General features: G+C 48.5%; 2 protein-coding genes across 2 annotated transcripts; one reads left to right on the top strand and one right to left on the bottom strand.

Annotated features, from left to right (window-relative positions):
• Positions 1-1,071: 1,071 nt before the first annotated feature.
• LOC135983369 (uncharacterized) lies at positions 1,072-9,929 on the top strand. The gene is made up of 2 exons (XM_065594741.1): positions 1,072-5,521; positions 7,912-9,929. The coding sequence occupies exon 1, from the start codon at positions 1,870-1,872 to the stop codon at positions 4,660-4,662; it is 2,793 nt and encodes a 930-aa protein (XP_065450813.1). The 5' UTR covers positions 1,072-1,869; the 3' UTR covers positions 4,663-5,521; positions 7,912-9,929.
• On the bottom strand, positions 8,186-20,331 carry LOC112061156 (complement receptor type 2-like). Its single transcript, XM_065594059.1, has 9 exons — positions 20,303-20,331; positions 19,958-20,136; positions 19,206-19,359; positions 17,543-17,772; positions 15,409-15,588; positions 13,953-13,982; positions 12,823-12,898; positions 10,925-11,009; positions 8,186-8,313 (listed from the first exon to the last, which is right to left on the bottom strand). The coding sequence occupies exons 1-8, from the start codon at positions 20,329-20,331 to the stop codon at positions 10,940-10,942; spliced, it is 948 nt and encodes a 315-aa protein (XP_065450131.1). The 3' UTR covers positions 8,186-8,313; positions 10,925-10,939.
• Positions 20,332-20,538: the final 207 nt, after the last annotated feature.

Genomic DNA, 20,538 nt, shown 5'->3' with positions numbered 1-20,538 from the left:
AGTAAAGGACACCCAGCCTTGGGCTGTGACTGCCCTGCTCCAAGCAATTTGTCCGGAATTGATACTCTCAGTAGTGTCCCGCCAGAGGCCGCATCGTTACAGGGGTCGTCCAGGATTCCAACTGGGAAGTCTCTGAAGTTCAGGACACGCTTCCTCAGCTAGGGGAAGTATGTAACCCACACACCTTCTGGGTGTGGTGGTGTGTCCCAGCTAGTGGCACCAAGACCACTTAGAGGGAGAGATAAAACGAGTCTTCTCTACAGCCTTAGCTAACAGCCAGGTGGCTTTTAGTTCATGCTGTAGAGGCCCATGCACTAAGCTCCAGAGGTCTCCGGTTCGATCCTGGCCACCGACAACTGGGATCTGTCAGTGTTACAGAGGCAGCTGCCATCCCAAGAAGGAGAGAGCTGCCATGCCACGCCTGGCCGCGAAGAGGTGCCAAGCACCCTTCAGAGCTTCCTGTGATAAACTGTGAACTTTGGACAATAGTGGGGTGCTAGGAAGTGTCACCCCCTTGTGTTGCCCCCAGAGTGTCCTGGGTCAAAGTCCAGTGGGAGGCCCTGGGCTCCCCCACCATCTGCTGCGCCCTTCCCCCTGCCCCCCCGGCCGAAACCTTGACCACTAGGCAACATCCCCAGGAGCGAAGGCCATCATGAGGCATCCGTCTTCAAGTTTGCAGAGGATACGGGAGCAGAAAGGGGAGAGAGGATGAGGGTGGCTCTTGGGAAGAGGGAGAGAGGGAGCCTGATGGGAATCTCTTGTTTATCGCCATCAACCCAATGATCAGATCATTGATGCCTAGAATCTTCCTTGACGTGTTGTAATTGATTGGATCTACATTTTAAAACGGTTCCCACATTTGCAGATGGAGAAATGTCAGCGAGTTGAGTGGAAGGCCATTGCAAGCTCAGCTAATTATGCAATGTGACTTATGCCCCATCTAACAAGCTCTTTAAACAATAGCTCCCAATTTTAATTCACATTGTCCTGTTTAGTGTTTTTCTCCAAAACACTTTCACTCATCCTTTTGGTCAGCTTTGGAAAGTTAGCCCTTTCAGTGCACCTGTGACGAACTGGGCCTGTTCTCACTGTGGTCTGTGAATGCTGACAGGGGAGTGTGCTGGGATAGTCTGCATTGGAAGATGGGATCGGCCCGGGGGCGCATTCCTGGGAGTGTAACATGAGAACCCAGGAAGGGGTTGAAGGCCAGGTGACTCCTTAGCCCGGGAAACTGAACAAAGGCGGTGGGAGGGGTCGCTGAAGGGAGAGTGCTGGAAGCGAGCTGGAGAGATGGCTGGGAGACAGAGATGGCTCTGACCCCCCCCCCCGAAGGGGGGCGGGCTGGAATGCCCTGGGACCCCAAGCTGGACTTAACTGAGGGGGTCCTGTTGTCTGTGCCTGCAAGACCTGTCTTGGACTGTATTCCTGTCATCCAAATAAACCTTCTGCTTTACTGGCTGGCTGAGAGTCATGGTGAATCGCAGGAAGCCGGGGGTGCAGGGCCCTGAGTCCCCCAATACTCCGTGACAACTGGTGGCAGCGGCGGGATCTACTGCACCCCGTGGACGGCGCTTCCTGCAGTAAGTGACTGGGGAGCAGTAAAACGAAGGGGGATTGACGGGGACCAGGCGTGCTGAAGAGTGAGAGAGAGACGGTTATTACCCCTGGGAGTGTGTGACCAGCGAGAAGGACTTTTGCAGTAACAGGGTCCCCCGGGGGGATCGCAGCGAGTGGTCCCAGGGGCGGAGGAGTCTGCAGCTCGACCCTGGCTGAGAGGCGGTGACCTCGAGAAGGGCTGGCACACTAGGGGGCCCCCTGGGAACTGTGGGGAGCTGTGAGCACACAGGCCGGTGAGTGGCCAGCAGGAAGATGTATGCCAAGCGGCTTAAGAGCGACCTGGTGGAGCTGTGCAAGCAGAGGCGGCTGCGCGTTGGGAGGCTCACCAAAGAACAGCTCATTGCCCAGCTGGAGGCGGAAGATCGCGCGAATGAACTGATCCCTGTGTCTCAGGGAAGCAGCCTGGCAAATGCAGCGCAGGCACCAGTGTCTGTCCCAGCTGGGAGTGGTCAGCCGGCTGCTGAGGGCTTCCCGAGACCCCTCCTTCCTATGCCTAGGGGAAGGGTGGGGAGGAGCCCAGCAAATACCGAAGGCGCCGTGACCCCCCCGGCCAGCAGGGGGTCCCCCCGGCGAAGCCCGCCGGCCAGCAGAGGATCCTCCCGGCGACGTTCGGCATCCGGGGAGCGGAATTGGCTGGAATGGGAGAAAGAGCTAAAACTGAGAGAGCTGGAGGATCGTGAACGACAGAGACAGCATGAACGGGAGGAGAAAGAGAGACAGCATCAGCGTGAACGGGAGGAGAAAGAGAGACAGCATCAGCGTGAAGAGAGACAGAGACAGCATGAACGGGAGGAGAATGAGAGACAGCATCAGCGTGAACGGGAGGAGAAAGAGAGACAGCGTCAGCATGAACTGGAACTGGCGAGATTGAAGGGCAGCGAACCCCTGGCGGCGGTGAGTGAGGGGGGACCCAGGACTGCACGGGGCTTTGATAAGTGCATCATGGCCCCATACAAGGAGGGGGAGGACATGGATGACTTCCTGGAGGCCTTTGAGACGGCCTGCGAGCTGCACCGGGTGGACCCCGCGGACAGACTCCGGGTCCTTACCCCCTTACTGGACCCCAAATCCGTGGCATTGTACCGCCAACTGGGAGAGGCAGAGAAAGGGGACTACGAACTATTCAAAAAGGCCCTGCTACAAGAGTTTGGGCTGACTCCTGAGATGTACCGGGAAAGGTTCCGGAGTCAAGATAAAACCCCTGAGATCTCCTATTTGCAACTAGCCGTCCGCATGGAAAGATACGCCAGCAAGTGGGCTGGTGGGGCCCAGATGAAGGAGGACCTGATTAAACTGCTGGTACTGGAGCAACTGTATGGGCGGTGCCCATCCGACCTGAGGCTGTGGTTGGTGGACAGAAAGCCAGAGAACCCGCGACACGCCGGGCAGCTGGCTGATGAGTTTGTAAAGAGCCGGTCAGGGGGTGGCAGGGAGGAGCCCCAAAGGAACAGGCCCGCCGCGATGCAGAGAGAGAGTCACCCTGGGACCTCCCAAAGGGGGAATATGGGGAATCCCCTCCCACGGGGAAGGCCCAGCATCAGGGACAACCGACCGGCTCGAGGGGACCCACGGGACCTGAGCTGCTATTACTGCGGCCGAAGAGGCCACGTTCGGGCCCAGTGCCCCAAGCTCAAGGACAGACTGAGCAGACCGAACCCGCACCGGGTTAACTTGGTAGAGGCCCAGACGGACGAGGGGCAGGCTTCCCACGCAAGAGGGGCTGGCAGCTTATCAACTGCTCAAGAGAGAGAAGGGCCCCCGGCCAGCTTCTCTGGAGGGCCAGATGCTCCGGATTCAAAGTTCTCCGTTTACAGGGTTGGCGCGGGGCTGTCCCTGCGGAGCGAGTGCCTTGTTCCCCTGGAGGTGGATGGGAAGAAAGTTTATGGTTACTGGGACACGGGCGCAGAGGTGACACTGGCCCGGCCCGAGGTGGTGGCCCCAGATCGGGTGGTGCCCAACACCTTCCTGACCCTGACCGGGGTGGGCGGGACCCCATTCAAGGTCCCCGTAGCGAGGGTACACCTGAAATGGGGGGCCAAGGAGGGCCCCAAGGACGTGGGAGTGCACCACCATTTGCCCACTGAGGTGTTGATGGGGGGGGACCTAGAGGACTGGCCAAGCAGCCCCCAGACCGCCTTAGTTGTGACCCGCGGTCAGAGCCGGCGAGGGGCACTGCGCCCTGGCCTTGAGGGGGGTGCCTTGCCTGAGGCGCAGGACCCTAACCTGGTGGGGAGGGAACGCCCAGGGACGCGGCTCAGAGAGGCTGCAGCTTCGGACCCAGCGGGCGAGAAAGAGCAGGTGGCCATCCCTGTCCCAGCTGCTGAGTTCCAGGCCGAGTTACAGAGAGATCCCTCCTTGCGGAAGATAAGGGACCTGGCCGACCTCAATGCGGTACAGCCCATGGGACGAGGTGGCCGGAAAAGGTTCCTATGGGAGAAGGGGTTCCTGTACCGAGAATGGGCGCCCGCAGGGAAAATGGAGTCAGGGGGGAGCAGGAGGCAGCTGGTGGTACCCCAGAAGTATCGCCGCCAGCTGCTGTGCCGGGCCCATGACATTCCCCTCGCAGGGCACCAGGGAACCTGGCGTACCCAGCAGAGGCTGCTACGGAGCTTTTACTGGCCTGGGGTCTTTGTTACTGTCCGACAGTACTGCGGATCCTGTGACCCCTGTCAGAGGGGGAGGAAGGCCCGGGACAAGGGGAAAACAGCTTTAGGACCCTTGCCCAGCATAGAGGAGCCTTTCCGGAGGGTGGCCAAGGTAAAAAGGGCGGCTCTGAACCAAGAGAGCCCAAAGCACAGACCTCCAGACTGGAGCGCTGGGAGAAGACCACGGCCCAGTTGGAGCCCCAGAGGTATGGGGGTGGGAAAAGGGCACAGGCCGCATAAACCTTCCCACATGCGAACTGCGAGTGCCATCAAGCACCCCAACCTAAGGGGGGGCGTGAAACTGGAGGGGCCTGGTGTAATTCCCACCAAGGAATGGGAGGGATGCGGGGGCATCCATGGGAACGGGGGTAGGTTCGAACTTCCCCGGGTCACTGGCTAAAGTGACCCTGCTCAGTTCGGTCTCGAAGGGGGGAGAGATGTGACGAACTGGGCCTGTTCTCACTGTGGTCTGTGAATGCTGACAGGGGAGTGTGCTGGGATAGTCTGCATTGGAAGATGGGATCGGCCCGGGGGCGCATTCCTGGGAGTGTAACATGAGAACCCAGGAAGGGGTTGAAGGCCAGGTGACTCCTTAGCCCGGGAAACTGAACAAAGGCGGTGGGAGGGGTCGCTGAAGGGAGAGTGCTGGAAGCGAGCTGGAGAGATGGCTGGGAGACAGAGATGGCTCTGACCCCCCCCCCCCGAAGGGGGGCGGGCTGGAATGCCCTGGGACCCCAAGCTGGACTTAACTGAGGGGGTCCTGTTGTCTGTGCCTGCAAGACCTGTCTTGGACTGTATTCCTGTCATCCAAATAAACCTTCTGCTTTACTGGCTGGCTGAGAGTCATGGTGAATCGCAGGAAGCCGGGGGTGCAGGGCCCTGAGTCCCCCAATACTCCGTGACAGCACCCAATATAAATATTGCTGGTTGGGACTCCCCTCTATTGGTCATAAGAACAGCCATACTGGATCAGAACAATGGTCCAGCCAGCCCAGAATCCTATCTTCCTACAGTGGCCAATGCCAGGTGCCCCAGAGGGAATCGACAGAACAGGCAATCATCAAGCGATCCATCCCGTCACCCATTCCCAGCTTCTGGCAAACAGAGGCAAGGGGCACTTCAAGAGCATGGTTTTGTATGCCTGCCCATCCTGGCTAATAGCCAATGATGGACCTGTCCTCCATGAACTTATCTAATTCTTTGTTGGACCCTTTTATAGTCTTGGCCTTCACAACATCCTCTGGCAAGGAGTTCCACAGGTAGGCTATGTGTTGTGTAAAAAAATACTTCCTTTTGTTTGTTTTAAACCTGCTGCCTATTAATTTCATTGGGTGACCCCTAGTTTGTGTGTTATGAGAAGGAGTACATAACACTTCCTTATTTCCTTTCTCCATACCTGTCATCATTTTATAGACCTCTATCCTATCCCCCCTTAGTCATCTCTTTTCCAAGCTGAAAACTCCCCGTATCCTTAACCACCCTTCTCCCATTGTCCCAATCCTAACCACAACACTTAGTTTGTGAGGTTGGCTGCAGTACAGACATTCTATTGAAGCCACTCTTTTAGTTTTAGTTATCAGAATGCTTGTGAACCATAAGACTCTCTAGCTTGTTCCAAGCAGTTTTATAGTCTTAACTGCATCTGTTATTGAAAATGGGCTGAAAGATGGAGTGTCGCACCCATTCAGGAAACAAGTAATGAGGCTTTTGTTCCTTTTTAAAAACTAAAGCCACTGATTTGCATATTGAAGTATATAGTAGAATATTTGTGTCAGATAGAAGCTGAGCTGACTTACCTTCCCCGTGAACAGTGGGAAGCTGTGAAGCCAGTTTTTTAAAAAAGTGGAGAAAGGTGAACAGACTAATGCACTTTTTGTCTCTGTGTACAGAACAGTCCTGTCACTTTGGCCATTTTCTCCACAATTTAACCTAAATGTAAGTCACTGCACATTTGTCTGATCTTTTCAAACTACTCTGCATTTACAATGATACTTTTCACCAATGCTGACCCACATTCCAGCTTAATACTGTTTCAAGATGTTGAAGAAAAATATGGAGCCCATAGTCAAAGCAAAAATAAGTATCCGGAGGCTTAAATAGTAAAAGGCTTTTTTGTCTAGAAACTCTCATCCATTGCCTGATGACATTTCTATGCAGCATGTCTTAGTCTGTGAGCTCTTCAGTGTAGAGACCTGTTTCACTTGCCAAAAGCATCACACAAACCTAGGACACTGTGTAAACACCAGAGGAATAGTAAGGTCTGAAGTAAATCCAAATGCTTGTAAAATGTATGGTGCACTTTAGAGTCCTTAATTGTTGCTTATAGAAAACAGTGCACAGTCAATGGATTCAATGCATTAAGCATAGAAAGAAAAGGCTGCATACTGAAGGCCAAAGCTTGAACCCAGTGAGATCAATGGGAGTTTTGCCAGTAACTCCACTGGGACCAGCATTTAGACTTAAATCTACTGTCTTTAGTTTCAACTGACAGTTTTTGGGTTTCATTTTTGAATCATAAAAAAATGTCACTTAGGGCTTGCCTGTGTGAGGAAATTGATTGGCATAGCTGCAGCAGAATAACTCTTGATATAATTCCCTCGTGGACACTCATTGTGGAAGAGTCCTCTTATTTCAAAATAATTACTTTGAAAGTAAACAGTTATTCTAGAATAAAGTCACTTTTATTCCAGAGTAGTGTGTCCACGTGAGGGAGTTATACTGGAATACAAGTGTTCCAGAACAGCTATTCTGCTATAGTTATACCAGTCAATTTTCCCATGTAGAAAAGCTATTAGGCTACTTACCACTATCAGACAACCCCACTATCATTGTTACAAGTCTTCCCCTGGTAGCACAAGAGGCCTGGAGTTGACACCTGGTTTGTGAAACTGCCCATTCTTAATCCCTGGATCAAGGACACAATGAGTCATAACACCTTTGTACTGTAGCTGGCATTCACAAATGCCTTCAATCAATTGAGAGATTATTTTACAGGACTGCAAGATCAGTCCCTTCACCTAGTTCTTTGTGTGCAGGTTCTTTTAATTGTAGTTCAGATTAGAAGTTCAGCGTAGGAACCTCTGCTCAAAAATATGGCAAGGTCTCCAAAGATGGAGGCGTCATCAGTATCTTGCATCACAAAATTATCAAGATTGTTTTTAAAGATGTGTTGCTGTAAATTCACAAATCTCCTTTCTAAACAAATATTCCCCCCCCTTATAGTAATATATTATAAATTCCAAACAACATTTTAAAGAAAGCTTTTGATTTAAAATCAGTATTTAAAAAGTTTAATCTGTAGTTTCATGCCTATTAAGTCATTTTAAAGTAAGTGATCCAAGAAGAAAAAATTAAATATTGAAGGCAAAATGGGTTAAAAATTACAAAGGGTTGTAAAAGAAGTTGATTGTATCTCTACTATAAGGTGAAGGACATTAAGTGCTATGTCTGTGAAGAGCAACATGAAGCCCTTTTTATAAAATCCATTAACTCCTCAAAATTAAAGGTTCACACACACACAACCTTCCCAAACGTTTCCAGAAGACAGCTGTGGCAGTCAATGAAGCATGCTCAGGAGGGAGTTCAGAGTCTTGTGCTTGCAGTTTCTAATCAAGGCAGGCTCAGCAGCCCTTGTCTTCTCCTCCTCCAGGTGACAGATTACTTAGTCAATTGCTCAGAAACAAGAATTTCCATGAAAGGGAAAGAAGGCCAGAGCATAATCTGAGGAGTAAGCATCCTTGATGCTGCAGCGTGTCTTGTTCATCTCAGAAGTCCGCATGCAAGGTATTTTCATGGACAAACAGCAGGAGGGCAGGAAGGAGGCCTAAAAGCTACAGTCTGGTGCTGTGTAAAGTTGAACTTAATGAACTCAACTGCTATAAGCATCTAATGGAAGCAGCTGCAGTAACAACGTCCGCTATAGGCTATGGCTTTGCATTTTCCCCTAGACAACTTAGTTGCAAGAAGGTAAATTACCCACAAAGAAGGTGAAGGAAATGCTTCCATGTTCTCCAGGCAAAATCCTCGACCATGAAGAGAAGCGGTTTCCTGCCTGCAGAAAGGGATACACCAATGTTAAAAGAAAACTAGGTTCTTCTATGCTCCTACCAATGTTTAGAAACATTTTATTGCAATTTTATTACTTTCACTTGGACAAAAAGTAATCTTTTTGAAAATTTTACATTTCCTGGGGAAAGATTCTCAGATCAGCCTACTTTTTAAAAAAAATCTGTTTACAAGTCAAAATAAATAGCACATTGTAAACTTGTTCATGTCAAACTGTATTTCATGCTGTATAATGTACATTCATGAGGTGGTAGGTATATTTGAAGGATAAAGGCAGATAGCTGTTGGTGCCATTGTGTTAAGTGTCAGCATTCTAAAGTGAAGCAACACCAGCAAAAGTCGGTTTGCGTTATGGACAGTGACAGCCACAGGACTAAATGCGGATTAAACTGTAAGCAGAGCAGCCACCGCAACACGCATTTAAGCAGACAGACCTAAAGAACTGTTTGAGCCTTCTTCTAGTGTGGTTAGAAGTACGTTGTATAGAGAGCAGATTTCCCCACAACTTTACAAACAAAACATGGTTTCAAAGCTAGGTAACATTTGACCCATGATTTCCATCTTCCTTTGTACTAGATGGAAACACAATTATATGCAAGTAATGCTTCAGAACCGATTCTGTTGTTCTAGCTTCCAAAAATGGGGTATGACATTGCAAATGTGATCTGCTCATTTGCTACAAACAAAAGCTTAGGCTAGGTCTACACTACCCGCCTGAATCGGCGGGTAGAAATCGACCTCTCGGGGATCAATTTATCGCGTCCCGTCGGGACGCGACAATTGATCCCCGAATCGACGCTCTTACTCCACCAGCGGAGGTGGGAGTAAGTGCCGTCGACAGAAAGCCGCAGAAGTCGATTTTGCCGCCGTCCTCACAGCGGGATAAGTCGGCTGCGATACGTCGAATTCAGCTACGCTATTCACGTAGCTGAATTTGCATATCTTAAATCGACTCCCCCCTGTAGTGTAGATGTACCCTTAGACAATCCACAAGTGTTTGTGGTTACAGCAGGCCCTATTTTTATTCAAGCAACGGAGGAGCAAGAAGATTGGGAGAAAAGTAGTCAATTTTCCATTCAACATACAGTGTCTTTGCATTAGAGCAGTAATATTCAGATCTCTGTGGTTCAGGAGCCAAATTAGCAATCATCATTACCCAAAGGAGCCACAGTAGTAGAAAATTAATATTATTCTCACAGTAAATAAGTTAATAACTCAGTGCAAGTTGGTAATTGGCTAACATAGTAAAAGCATCCTGATTGGTTAATAACTTTTAATATTATGTGCTGCAAAGAACTACAGGAGACACATTAAAGAGCCACTTACAGCTCTCAAGCCTCAGTCTGAGTATCTGCATTACAGTAAGTTAGAGCTGATATCTAGGGTGACCAGACGTCCCGATTTTATCGGGACTGTCCCGATATTTCCTTGTTTGTCCCGCGTCCCGACCGACATGCGGTCGGGACACTGGACAAACAAGGAAATGCCCCGAGCCTAGAGCCCGGAAGTGCTCGCAACCCCCCCCCCCCCCGCCCCGACTCTGCCCCCTCCTCCCCCGATTGGCTCCCTCCCCGAATCCCCGCCTCTTCCCCGGGCTCACCATTCCTCCCCCCTACGCAAGCGCTGGAGGGAGGCCCGGGAGACTCAGGGGAAGCGCGGGGCCGGGGTGTGTAACAGTCCAGCCTGGCCCCGAGCAGGCAGGACTCAGTCGGGTGGTAGGGAGAGGAGGGGGGCGGCCCGCGGGGCCAGGCGGCGGCTGTTGTTCTCCCCCCGGGCAGCGGGACTCGGGAGCAGCCGCTGCTGCAGCTCCCACTGCCGCGGGGGAGGAAGCGGCCATGGCGCTCCGTGGCTGCGGCACCTCCGAACCCCCCGAGCCGGGGCCTGCTGCAGGGACCCAGCAGCGCGCACGCTGGGCCCAGCCCCTGGCTAGGCACGTCTGGGCTGCTGCCCAGCTGGTGCTATCCCGCGGCGGCCCCGGGGTGGAGGCATCGGCCGCCCAGCCCCGTTCGTTCCCCTGCGGGACGGGGGGGCTGGGTCCTGCTGCCCCCACTCCGGGGCCGCCGCACGATAGCACCAGCTGGGCAGCAGCCCAGACGCGCCTGGCCAGGGGCTGGGCGCAGCGTACGCGCTGCTGGGTCCCCGCAGCAGGCCCCGGCTTGGGGGGTTCGGGGGCGCCAGAGCCACAGCCGCGGAGCGCCATGGCCGCTTCCTCCCCCCGCGGCAATGGGAGCTGCAGCAGCGGCTGCTCCCGAGTCCCACTGCCCGGGGGGGGAGAACAGCCGCCGCCTGGCCCCGCGGGCCGCCCCCCTCCTCGCCCTACCACCCGACTGAGTCCTGCCTGCTCGGGGCCAGGCCGGACTGTTACTCACCCCGGCCCCGCGCTTCCCCTGCGTCTCCCGGGCCTCCCTCCAGCGCTTGCGGAGGAAGGTGTTTTTTTTTTTTTTTGGCCACGCCCCCGCCACGCCCCCCCGCGTCACCCCCCACCCCCCCCCCGCGTCCCGATATTTGTCTTGGGTGATCTGGTCACCCTACTGATATCATTCACCACAATTTTGACATTTTTATGTTGAAGAAATTGATTTAAAATAAGCCCATACCTGCTATGGTGCAAATTAATTTTTTTGTTCAGTTATGTGGACCAAAGGCATCTGGTTCTTGTTGTTTTCATGTGCATAGTAATAGCTGAATGGTGGAGAGGAAAAATAAAAGTTACATTTTCAAAGGAAAACTCTTATTTAGTTTCTTTTAAAAGGAGAGACTGGAAGTAAATTTATATTTAGACTCAAAACTAATTTCAGAGTTTTATGGCTGTTGAAGTTTGGAAAGTTGATCTGAAGATATCTGAGGTTTCACTGATAACATCAGAGGACACCAAGATTAATTAATTTACCATCTCAGGCGGCGCACTCGGCACCGGAAGGGTCAGGATATCACGCGCTGCCTGCGCTGCCTCCAGCGTTGACGGTTTCCTCACCGCAGGTGAGGCACGTGCGGACGGGACCGGACTACTCCGCTCAGCACGAGTCGGTGGTCTGGATCCTGAGGGGGATCGTGAGCTGCCCAACTCAGGTGTGGCCTCACCCCTATCGTTTTCTCGGCACCGCTGAGCCTTCCCTTGCTTCTTAGCGGGGGAGCGGCGCCGACTAGTTGATGGGGCATCGCTGCGCACCGATGACACGCCTGGAGCTGGATCGGGTCGGCGTGCCGGTGCCGGGGCCAATGCCAACTCCATTAGTAAGGCCCGGAGACGGATATCTCCTTCGTGTTTTGTTCTTGGTTTGAACGACCTGCAGTTTTACAATGCTCACTTACCTGAGTCTCGCCCAGACAGCGAAGACACTGAGCGTGGATCGCTTCTGGGCATAGAACTGCGACAGGAGTCGCACAACTTGAAGTCTGGGGCACGGGGCATGCCCCGAGCCAGGCAACTAACTAGACATTCAGACTACTAAGAAGAGTTGTACTACTAAGGTTTGCAGTGCTGCAGCAGAGCTGGAGCACTAAGTTCCGAGTACCTTCACTGGCGGCAAGAAGGAACTGAGGGTGGGGGGAGTGTGCAGCTCCCCTTCTAGCGCGATATAGAGGCGCCACTCCAGGGGTTGCAGCAGTGATCCCCCACTACGGGTACTGCTAAGGGAAAAACTTCCGGCACCGGTGCACGTGGCGAGCATGCACACCTACTGTGGAATACACAGGAGCAATCACTCCAAGAAGAAAATAAGGCTACCATAGGACATCGCAAGAAACTGAACATAGAGCAAGTGAGAGAGGGGAAAGGATTTTGGACCAGACTCTTTAAGACACTTTGTTTACAACTATTTAAGTCTATCCTCTGACAGTTTGGAGAAGGGAGAGAAAGGGTTTTTGTTTTTTCATAATTTTTAAACACCTTCTGCCCCTGCAATTAAAGTTTGAGGGTTCACAATACACATTCTCAAAACGACTTCCATTCCTAATCCCAGAAAGTCTTCCAACAAAACTTGAGAGAACCATGTTACATCGCTGATATTTCAAAGGTAAAAAAGCAGCAGGGGAAAAAGGGGAAAAAAACCCTTTACATCTCTTTTCTCCTCTTTTCAAATGTTAGTATATTACAGAGAAGCAAAAAAAATAATAATTTCTTTTTGGATCTAAATGGCAAAAATCCATCATTTCTTTGTATCATGCTAATATCCTGGTGACAGAAAAGAATGTTTTGCGTTTGTTTATTTTTGTAAAAATACATTATAATAATGCTTCTTCCAGAGCAAAGAGACTAGGAGGGAGAGAAGTTTTTTAAATATTATATATAAAGATTGGTATGTGAAGAACACTAAACTATCACCACCTGCAGACTCACAAAATTACACTAGTGATTACCTATTTCTTTTGTCCCATTGTTGCATATGGAGATCATGATTCTTTTAATGAAATGTTTGGCCAGCATTGAATGGTGGAACCAAAGAACAATTCATACACATATTGAAATGAATGGAAGTTTAGAAAAATCCCTCACCCTGCATTCTGCGTAGACATAATCCTCCAGATAATGATGGTAACCAGGAGAAGCAGCAGCACGCCACCTACGATCCCTGAGAGACAACAAGGAGAGAACTGAATTAGTTGGACAAATGGGCTTATGAAACACAGAAATAATATTATTGGTCTTTGCAGATTTATAATTAACTCACAAAATCCCAAACAAAGTTCAGAGGTGACGGCATTCCTCTATCTGTACCACAAGGGTTTCTGAATCCTGAGTTATTGTCTGTGTTTACAAAGTTAACATTTCATATTGTACTATTCTCAGGTTTTGATCTTTAGGCAAAAACATAACATTACTGCATTCAAAATGTTCACTGTGAATAAGATCTATTAGTGTTTAAATATAATATGTGGATTCATAGTGGCACAAGCAAAAAGAGATTTACATCATGCACAAATGGGTCACCATTCACAACCCACTGTCTAAAACCTAGAGCTCTTCAGACTGCTTGAAATGAGTAGATCAACTATGTTCTAGTATATGAAAAACCCAAGCTACTGCGCCGCTGTAGCGCGTTAGTGTAGACGCTACCTATCCCATTTGCGTAAGTAATTTACTCCCCAAAAGGTGGTAGCCAGGTCAATGGCAGAATTCTTCCATTGATCTTGCACTGTCTATGCAGGGACGTAGGTCGGCTTACCAACTCCATTCAGGTGTGGATTTTTCACACCCCTTACTGACAGTGAAACTGAGCTAATATTTTAGTGTAGACCAGACCTGTGCCAGGTGCTCTAGAGGAAGCCCTGCAGCAAAATTGAAGAATGCTAACAAAGCTGACAAAAATCTTAGTCCAAGTGGCTTTGGTGCATATGGTTTCTGGACATAAAATAGTTGTTGGTTTCTAGACAATGGAATCTCAAACCATAGGGAACTCCACCAGGAAGTGAGGTTTTTAAAGAGTCTGATGATGGAGGTACTGTACTTTTCCTGGTTCACATGCAGTCTTGTGGAGAAGCAAAGGTTTGAAAGCTGGGAAACTGACTCTATAAAGAAGGTTTAGAAACAATGGGCCAGATGTTCAACTAGGGTAAATCAGCATCTATCTGTCTATCTACCCCAGCTGTGAATCTGACCCCAAGTCTTTTTAGTAAACTACTTACCGAGGACTCCTGAGATGAAGTTATAGGAACCTAGAATGGGGGAAAGAAGGGAGAAAAAAAATTGAACTACTATAATATGAAAGAGGAATCACAGCCACATGATTTCTTCAAAAAATATTTATCCAAACATTTTCTGTATCTCAGGCATGTTACAGATTTTATTGGTGAGAGCTAGAAAGCAACATTTATTAAAAGTCCTCCCCATAGAAAGGCCCTTGCAACTTTTAAAGGGAGATAAACCACTGTAACCCAATTGCCTCTGCCAGCACAGGAGAAAGCTCAGCACTGTATTGAGTGGCTGAGCAAGAGAGAATCTCTTTCAGTTCACCTGCTAAATCAACCACATATCAGCTGTGAGGGTCTTGGGAGCACGTCACACACACACTGAATTAAGCTGACAGGACAAAGTGGTTGCTTACAGAACTGCCTTTTACTGATAAGGAGAAAATTTAAAGTAAAGACTAAGGCATATTTTGAAAACTCCAACCTAAATGCAGTGAGTTTTACTCAGAATAACATAACTGTCGTGAAAAGCTCCCCTTGGGGAGCCAATCAGCACAGCAAAACAAAAGCCATGGTTGTAACACTGATTGGTGTTCTCTACATACACTCAAACCATATTAGGACATCATATTATATTTTAGACAGGCCTCAAGTTGAGAGAATTTGCTTTTTACCTTCCCATATTTAGGGCCTGTCTACACACAAAAATCACACTGGTTTAAGTTAAATCAGACTTTAAATCAATTTAGTTAACCGGGTGCAAGCCTCTGTGTGGGCACGCTTATATCTGTTTGAAAATTCTTATATTAGTTTAGCTTGCATTCATAATTTATAGGTGCAGGCTAAACTGCTGTAAGCCAGGTTGGAATTGCTTTGAGTGCCCACACACAAAGTTGCACTAGTATGATTAAATCTGCTTTAAAAAAAATAGCACCTTTAGTTAAGCCCTTGCAACTGTGTGGGGGAGACCAGGTATTAGTCTTTTTATTGTATGTGTCATGAAACAACTGATGCAGATATATTCAGGAGACATATCCACACACTGAGTTCACTTTGTGTAACCGTGTAGCTTTGTTCAAATAAAAATTTGAAAACCTTACATACAATCTCTTTTCTATCCTAGATAGGTACTGTCTACGCAGCCAAAGAAACATTTTATCTTGTCTGCACACAAACTTGCACTGGTTTAACTAAATTGGGTTTAAAAAAAAGACCTGTCTAGTGTTGGAAATCTGTGTAAAGCAGGCCTCAAAATAGACAGGGGGGTTGTGTTGCAGATTCTGCAAAGGGCAAATCTCATTTCAACCTCTATTTTCATTTGACCACTAGGTGGAAACCTAACACAGGGAATAAAAATCAAATATTCGCCATCTACTGTTAGGCTTGCTACAGTCTCATCGCAGCAAAGACTTAACTCAAGAGCATGCATTTTTCCCATTTATTCTATACATACTGGATTTACAGACTGGCACAGGAGGATTCCAGGTAAAGTCATGTTGGCACTGTATCAGACTGCTGCCTTCTAGCACATAACCGTTGTCACATTCTACAGTAACATTAGTTCCAAATCGATATGTAGTTCCCGCTACTGCCTTCTTGCCACCTTGAACTTCTGGGAATGCACATCTGATCTCTGAAATAAAGTCAGCAATAACAATATTTCAAGAAGAGGAGGAAAGTAAGTTGCAGAAGATGAGATTGCAGGTTTTTTAGGTGTAGTTAGGGCCATCTCTAGAGGGGTGGGACTTACCACGCTGGGCCAATCGCACCAGCCTGCGCCCCCCCCCCCCAAAGTACGGGGCCAGGAGCAGTCACCCCGATTCTCCATATCCAAGGGGACAGCTCTGGGTGTAGTTATATTCACTTAAAAGTGACAAGAGCAAACATTTAATCCTATTACTGTACCAAGGTGTAATTTGCTGCCTTGTCGCTGGAGGAATGTAGACATACAGGGCAAAATCCTGGCCCACTGAAGTCAGTGGGAGTTTTACCAGGCTTTCAATTCATAGTCTGTTTCAGTCTTTAGTTTTTATGTGCTAGCTCAGTACTGCGTTGAAGCAGGAGAAAGACTTCAAGCTCTTCAAGGCAGGCAACTGCGATTTTATTTTTAGTTGGTTTGTGGGGGGAAAACCCATTAAGTCATTTCTGTCTTTAACGTTTTGTAGAACAGCGCAAGCATGACAGGACAAAATCAGAAAGGCTAAGGAACAAAATGGATTACACATAGCAAGGGACATAAAAGGGAATAAGAAGAGGTTCTTTAGATGCATTAGAAGCAAGGAGAAAGACAACGGAAATTATAGGTCATCTACATACTGGGGAAGGAGAACTAATTGATGACATCAAGAAGGTTCAGGTGTTTAATGCCTATTTTGCTTCAGCCTTCACTAAAAGGTTAATGGTGACCAGATACGCAAGATAATATTAACAAGAAAAAGGAAGGAAGACAAGCCAAAACAGGGAAAGAACAGGAGCTAAAGCCACAAAGCTAAGTTGTTCAGGCTTTGGCTTCAGCTCCCGGTGGTGGGGCTCAGGGCCCCAAGCTTCAGTCCCATGCAGTGGGGCTTCAGCTTTCTGCCCTGGGACCCACTGGTCCTGCTTAGTAAACCCCCGGAAACTTGTTTGAGACCCCCTGAGGGGCCCCGGACCCCTGGTTGAGAACCACTGGTATATGACATTTTCAATAAGAAAACCATGGAAATGTGGTCTAGATTAATTTCCTATAGATGGATGCAAAATTGGTTGAAAGACCGTACTCAAAGAGTAGTTATCAATGGTTTGCTGTCAAACTGGGAGGGCATATCTAGTGGGGTCCTGCAGTGGTCAGTGCCCTGGGTCTGGTACTAATAAATATTTTCATTAATGACTTGGATAATAGAATGGAGAGTATGCATATAAAATGTGCAGATGACACCAAGTTGGGAGGGGTGCAAACAATTTGGAGGACAGGATTAGAATTCAAAATGACCATGACAAACTCGAGAATTGGTCTGAAATCAACAAGATGAGATTCAATAAAGACAATTGCAAAGTACTTCACTTTAAAAGGAAATATGAAATACACAACTACAAAAGTGGAGTAACTGGCTAAGTGGTAGTACTGCTGAAAAGAATTCAGGGGTTATAGTGGATCACAGATTGAATATGAGATTCACATACTCGTTTTCAGTTGTGCTTAACAGCAGTGAGACAAACACACATCAGGGGTAAAGTTTCCTACCTACCTTCCCCTCCATCGCATTTACATCTCCCCAAATACTTTTAACTTCATTTTCATTAGTATTTCTACACGATTCCATCTTCCTGCTGCCACTTTTATAAATTCTTTCAACTGTAATCTTGTCCGGCAGTGCTCAGAGAGCCGTGCTCTCCACCGGCATCAGTATGTAAATTCCACTGAAGTCAACTGAGCTTCTTGTGCCAGCAGTGATTATAGCCCTGTGTGTCTCCCTGGGGGATCTATTCCCAGCTGTGAATTTTGTGGCATTCATTGGTGTGTCTGAACATTCCTTCTTTTGCTTTAAATCCTGTCGAGTGACTGACACATCTACAGCCAAAGGGAAGAAGCCAACCGAAAATCCATTCACCTTCACATAGAGGAGAAGGGTGGCTCCAAGTTCCAGATGTGGCACAATAGATCGAAGCCTCTCCACAGAGGGCGTAGCCGGGTTCACAGCTGTAGTTCACATATGTTCCACTGTTGAAAGTTGCCAGTGGCTTGACATTGTGCTTCCCTTTGACAATGACCGGAGGTGGGGGACATGGCAACGCTAACGGGGGAGAGTGGAAGAAGAATATTTCAGTGAAAATCTGAATCCTGTTTAAGAAGAGCTTAAAATAGGCTGGTCTGCAGGAGGGGGAAAGCCCAGGATGCATGTGTTATGTTAAACCCTCCATTCCACCAGTGATGCAACACATCAAAAAAGATTAAATATCACCTACCTAGATCCCCTTTCGCCCGCAAACTCAGATTTTCCCAATCTGCTACTTTTCTGTACCTACAAATTTCCCTTGATTGCCTTAAGAATCCAAAATAAAATTTGTTGAGAGGGGGCTGAGTTTTGTTGATTTGTGTTTCCATTCACACCTTTAGGGCGCTCAGTGAGACAGACCATTGCCAGATCTCTGTCTGTCAGGAGGGCAGGGCAGGATGCAGGCGATCAGCTATCACAGTGACGAGCACAGTCAAGAGATTACGGGATGGGCGGATATTTGTATGTTCCCCATTCACAGCTGAAAAGCGACCCCAGGATGCAAAGGACTTTTATTTTTTAGCCTCCAGGCACAACCCTACCAGATGTTGATCATCTCAGTTACCCTGCAGTCAACCCTGATTCACACTTACCCTGTATGCAGACTGGAACAGGAGGATCCCAGGTTCTGTCATCTTGGCACTGAATCTGACGGCTGCCATTCAGGGTGTAGCCAGGATCACATTCAAACCTAACTATGTCCCTGGGTCTATAGACAGGTCCACGTCTAGCTACTTTTCTTCCATGTTGGATTTCTGGGGTGATGCAGAGAACCTCTGAAATTGAAAAGGTGCAGAAGGCGTCAGCCTGCCCGGCAAGCAGTGCTGTTCAGTCGGCGCTTGATACCTGTGCTCTGCATTGGCTCCCTACCAGTTTCTGGGGAGAGTTTATGGTGTTGCTTTTAACCTCTAAAATGCAAACACTTTAGTGCTAGCCTGCCTAAAACCACATCCCATGGGTACCATACTGCTCCTCTCGTGGTGAATAGAGGCCCCAGATGGATCCCTCTCAGTGACAGAGAGAGCAGGGCTGGTGGGAGAGCTCCCGGTGAGGGGCCCTCAGTTTGGTGCTTTGGTCTTAAACAGTACTGGCCTGTTGGCTTTTGGGGGACACATTTTCCACTTCACTCAGCATGTAGCAAAGGTGGGGATAGCGTGTCTGTCTGTGAATGTGAGGGGAGCGTGGAGATTATCTGCTAGTGTTTCTAATTTATGTTAAGGGTACCCAGGGTATCAGACAAGTGCAGCTTTTTAATATTTCGCTAATGTGCGGTGTGTGTGTGCATAGGAGTGCAGAGTTTGCATACAGCACATTTATTTTCAAAAACATTTATTTCACTCTGTCCCTATTTAAATGGAGCTTTAATTCCCTGCTATTAAATTTGTTGCACTGGTGACCTTGTCTTTTGAGTTAAAGCCTGTGGTTGGAGCTTCTTCCTCTTAGTTCTAGGTAACAGAACATAAACGCACCTTCACACCGAGGAGGGGTAGGGCTCTACATTCCGGATGCCGTACAATAAATAGATGCCTGCCCCGTTAGGGAGTAGCCGGGCTCACAGCTGTAATTTACGGACATTCCACTGGTGAACACTGCCAAGTCCCAGCCGCTGGGCTTCCCGTTGGCAATGGCTGGAGGAGAGGGACACTGCAACACTGCAGGGAGGGAAGAGAGTCTTAACTGAAGCACAGCTGATACAGGCTGATCTCCAGAAGGGAAAAAATCCACATGCTTGTGTTGAGTTGTGCCCAACGCAACAGCAGTGAGGCAAATGCACAGCAGGGGTTAAGTTACCTACCTCCATCCAGTCACATCCCACCAAATACCCATAAAGCACGATGACTCAGTCATGCTTCTTGTAACCCTCAGACATTTTGCCAGCTGCCTTAGTAGGGGAGCAAGGGCTATTTCCACTGTATATTTTGTGTTTACATTGGAAATGCTGCTACTTTGGGACTATTTCTTGGTTGGTAGGGGCCATCCATAAGTTCCCTTAACTTGGGAGGGGGGTTAAGTCAGCAAAGCTGACCAGGACTCAGTTCTTCAGGAATATTTTTGGAGAGTAGAAAAGCCCAGATACTATGGAGAGGAGCATGGGAAACACTGGGATAGCTACACAGATATTTGCATTTCCCTTTTCAGATCTCAAACTAATCCAACAGTCCTTTTGACCTCAATACTCAGCCCTGCCAGATCTTACTCATCACAATGGGATCAAAGATAACCCACCATCAACGCCTTAGTCACACTTACTTCTTTCACAGACAGGGACAGGAGGATCCCATCTACCATCATTTTGGCACTGAGTCTCGGGGCTGCCACTCAAGGTGTAACCAGGGTTGCATTCAAACACAACGATGTCTCTGGGTCTGTAGGCAGGCTGTAGTACCCCATTTGTTCTGCCATTCTCCACTTCTGGGTTATGCACGTCACTGAAAGGGAAAGCATAACAAACCCTTTAGACTCCAACGCACGTGTGGGGTGGAATGGACTGAGCCATTTCCTTTGAGGTCTTTTACTGTACTTCAATTTCATAACTATTTCTACACTCTGACGTCCTCTTGTCACCTGTGTCAATTCTTTCACCATGAACATTACCTAGCTACATTTGCAGAATCATAATTCATGGTACGAGTGGAGGCACAACCACTGAAGTTAAAGGAGTTCCTCTTGCCAGCAGTGACTTTGGCCCATGTGTCTCACTGGAAGTTTAGTCCCCAGCTGTGGAATTTGCTGAATTGGTGGCTTGTCTCAAAGTTCGTGTGGTCTCAATTTAAATTCTCATGTATGTCTTACACAGCGAGCGAGGCAAAGGGAAGCCGCAAACAGAAGAG

This window comes from Chrysemys picta, chromosome 4 (assembly GCF_011386835.1).
Source record: "Chrysemys picta bellii isolate R12L10 chromosome 4, ASM1138683v2, whole genome shotgun sequence".
Classification (NCBI taxonomy): Eukaryota; Metazoa; Chordata; order Testudines; family Emydidae; genus Chrysemys; species Chrysemys picta.
This window is presented reverse-complemented; position numbering and strand designations above follow the sequence as displayed.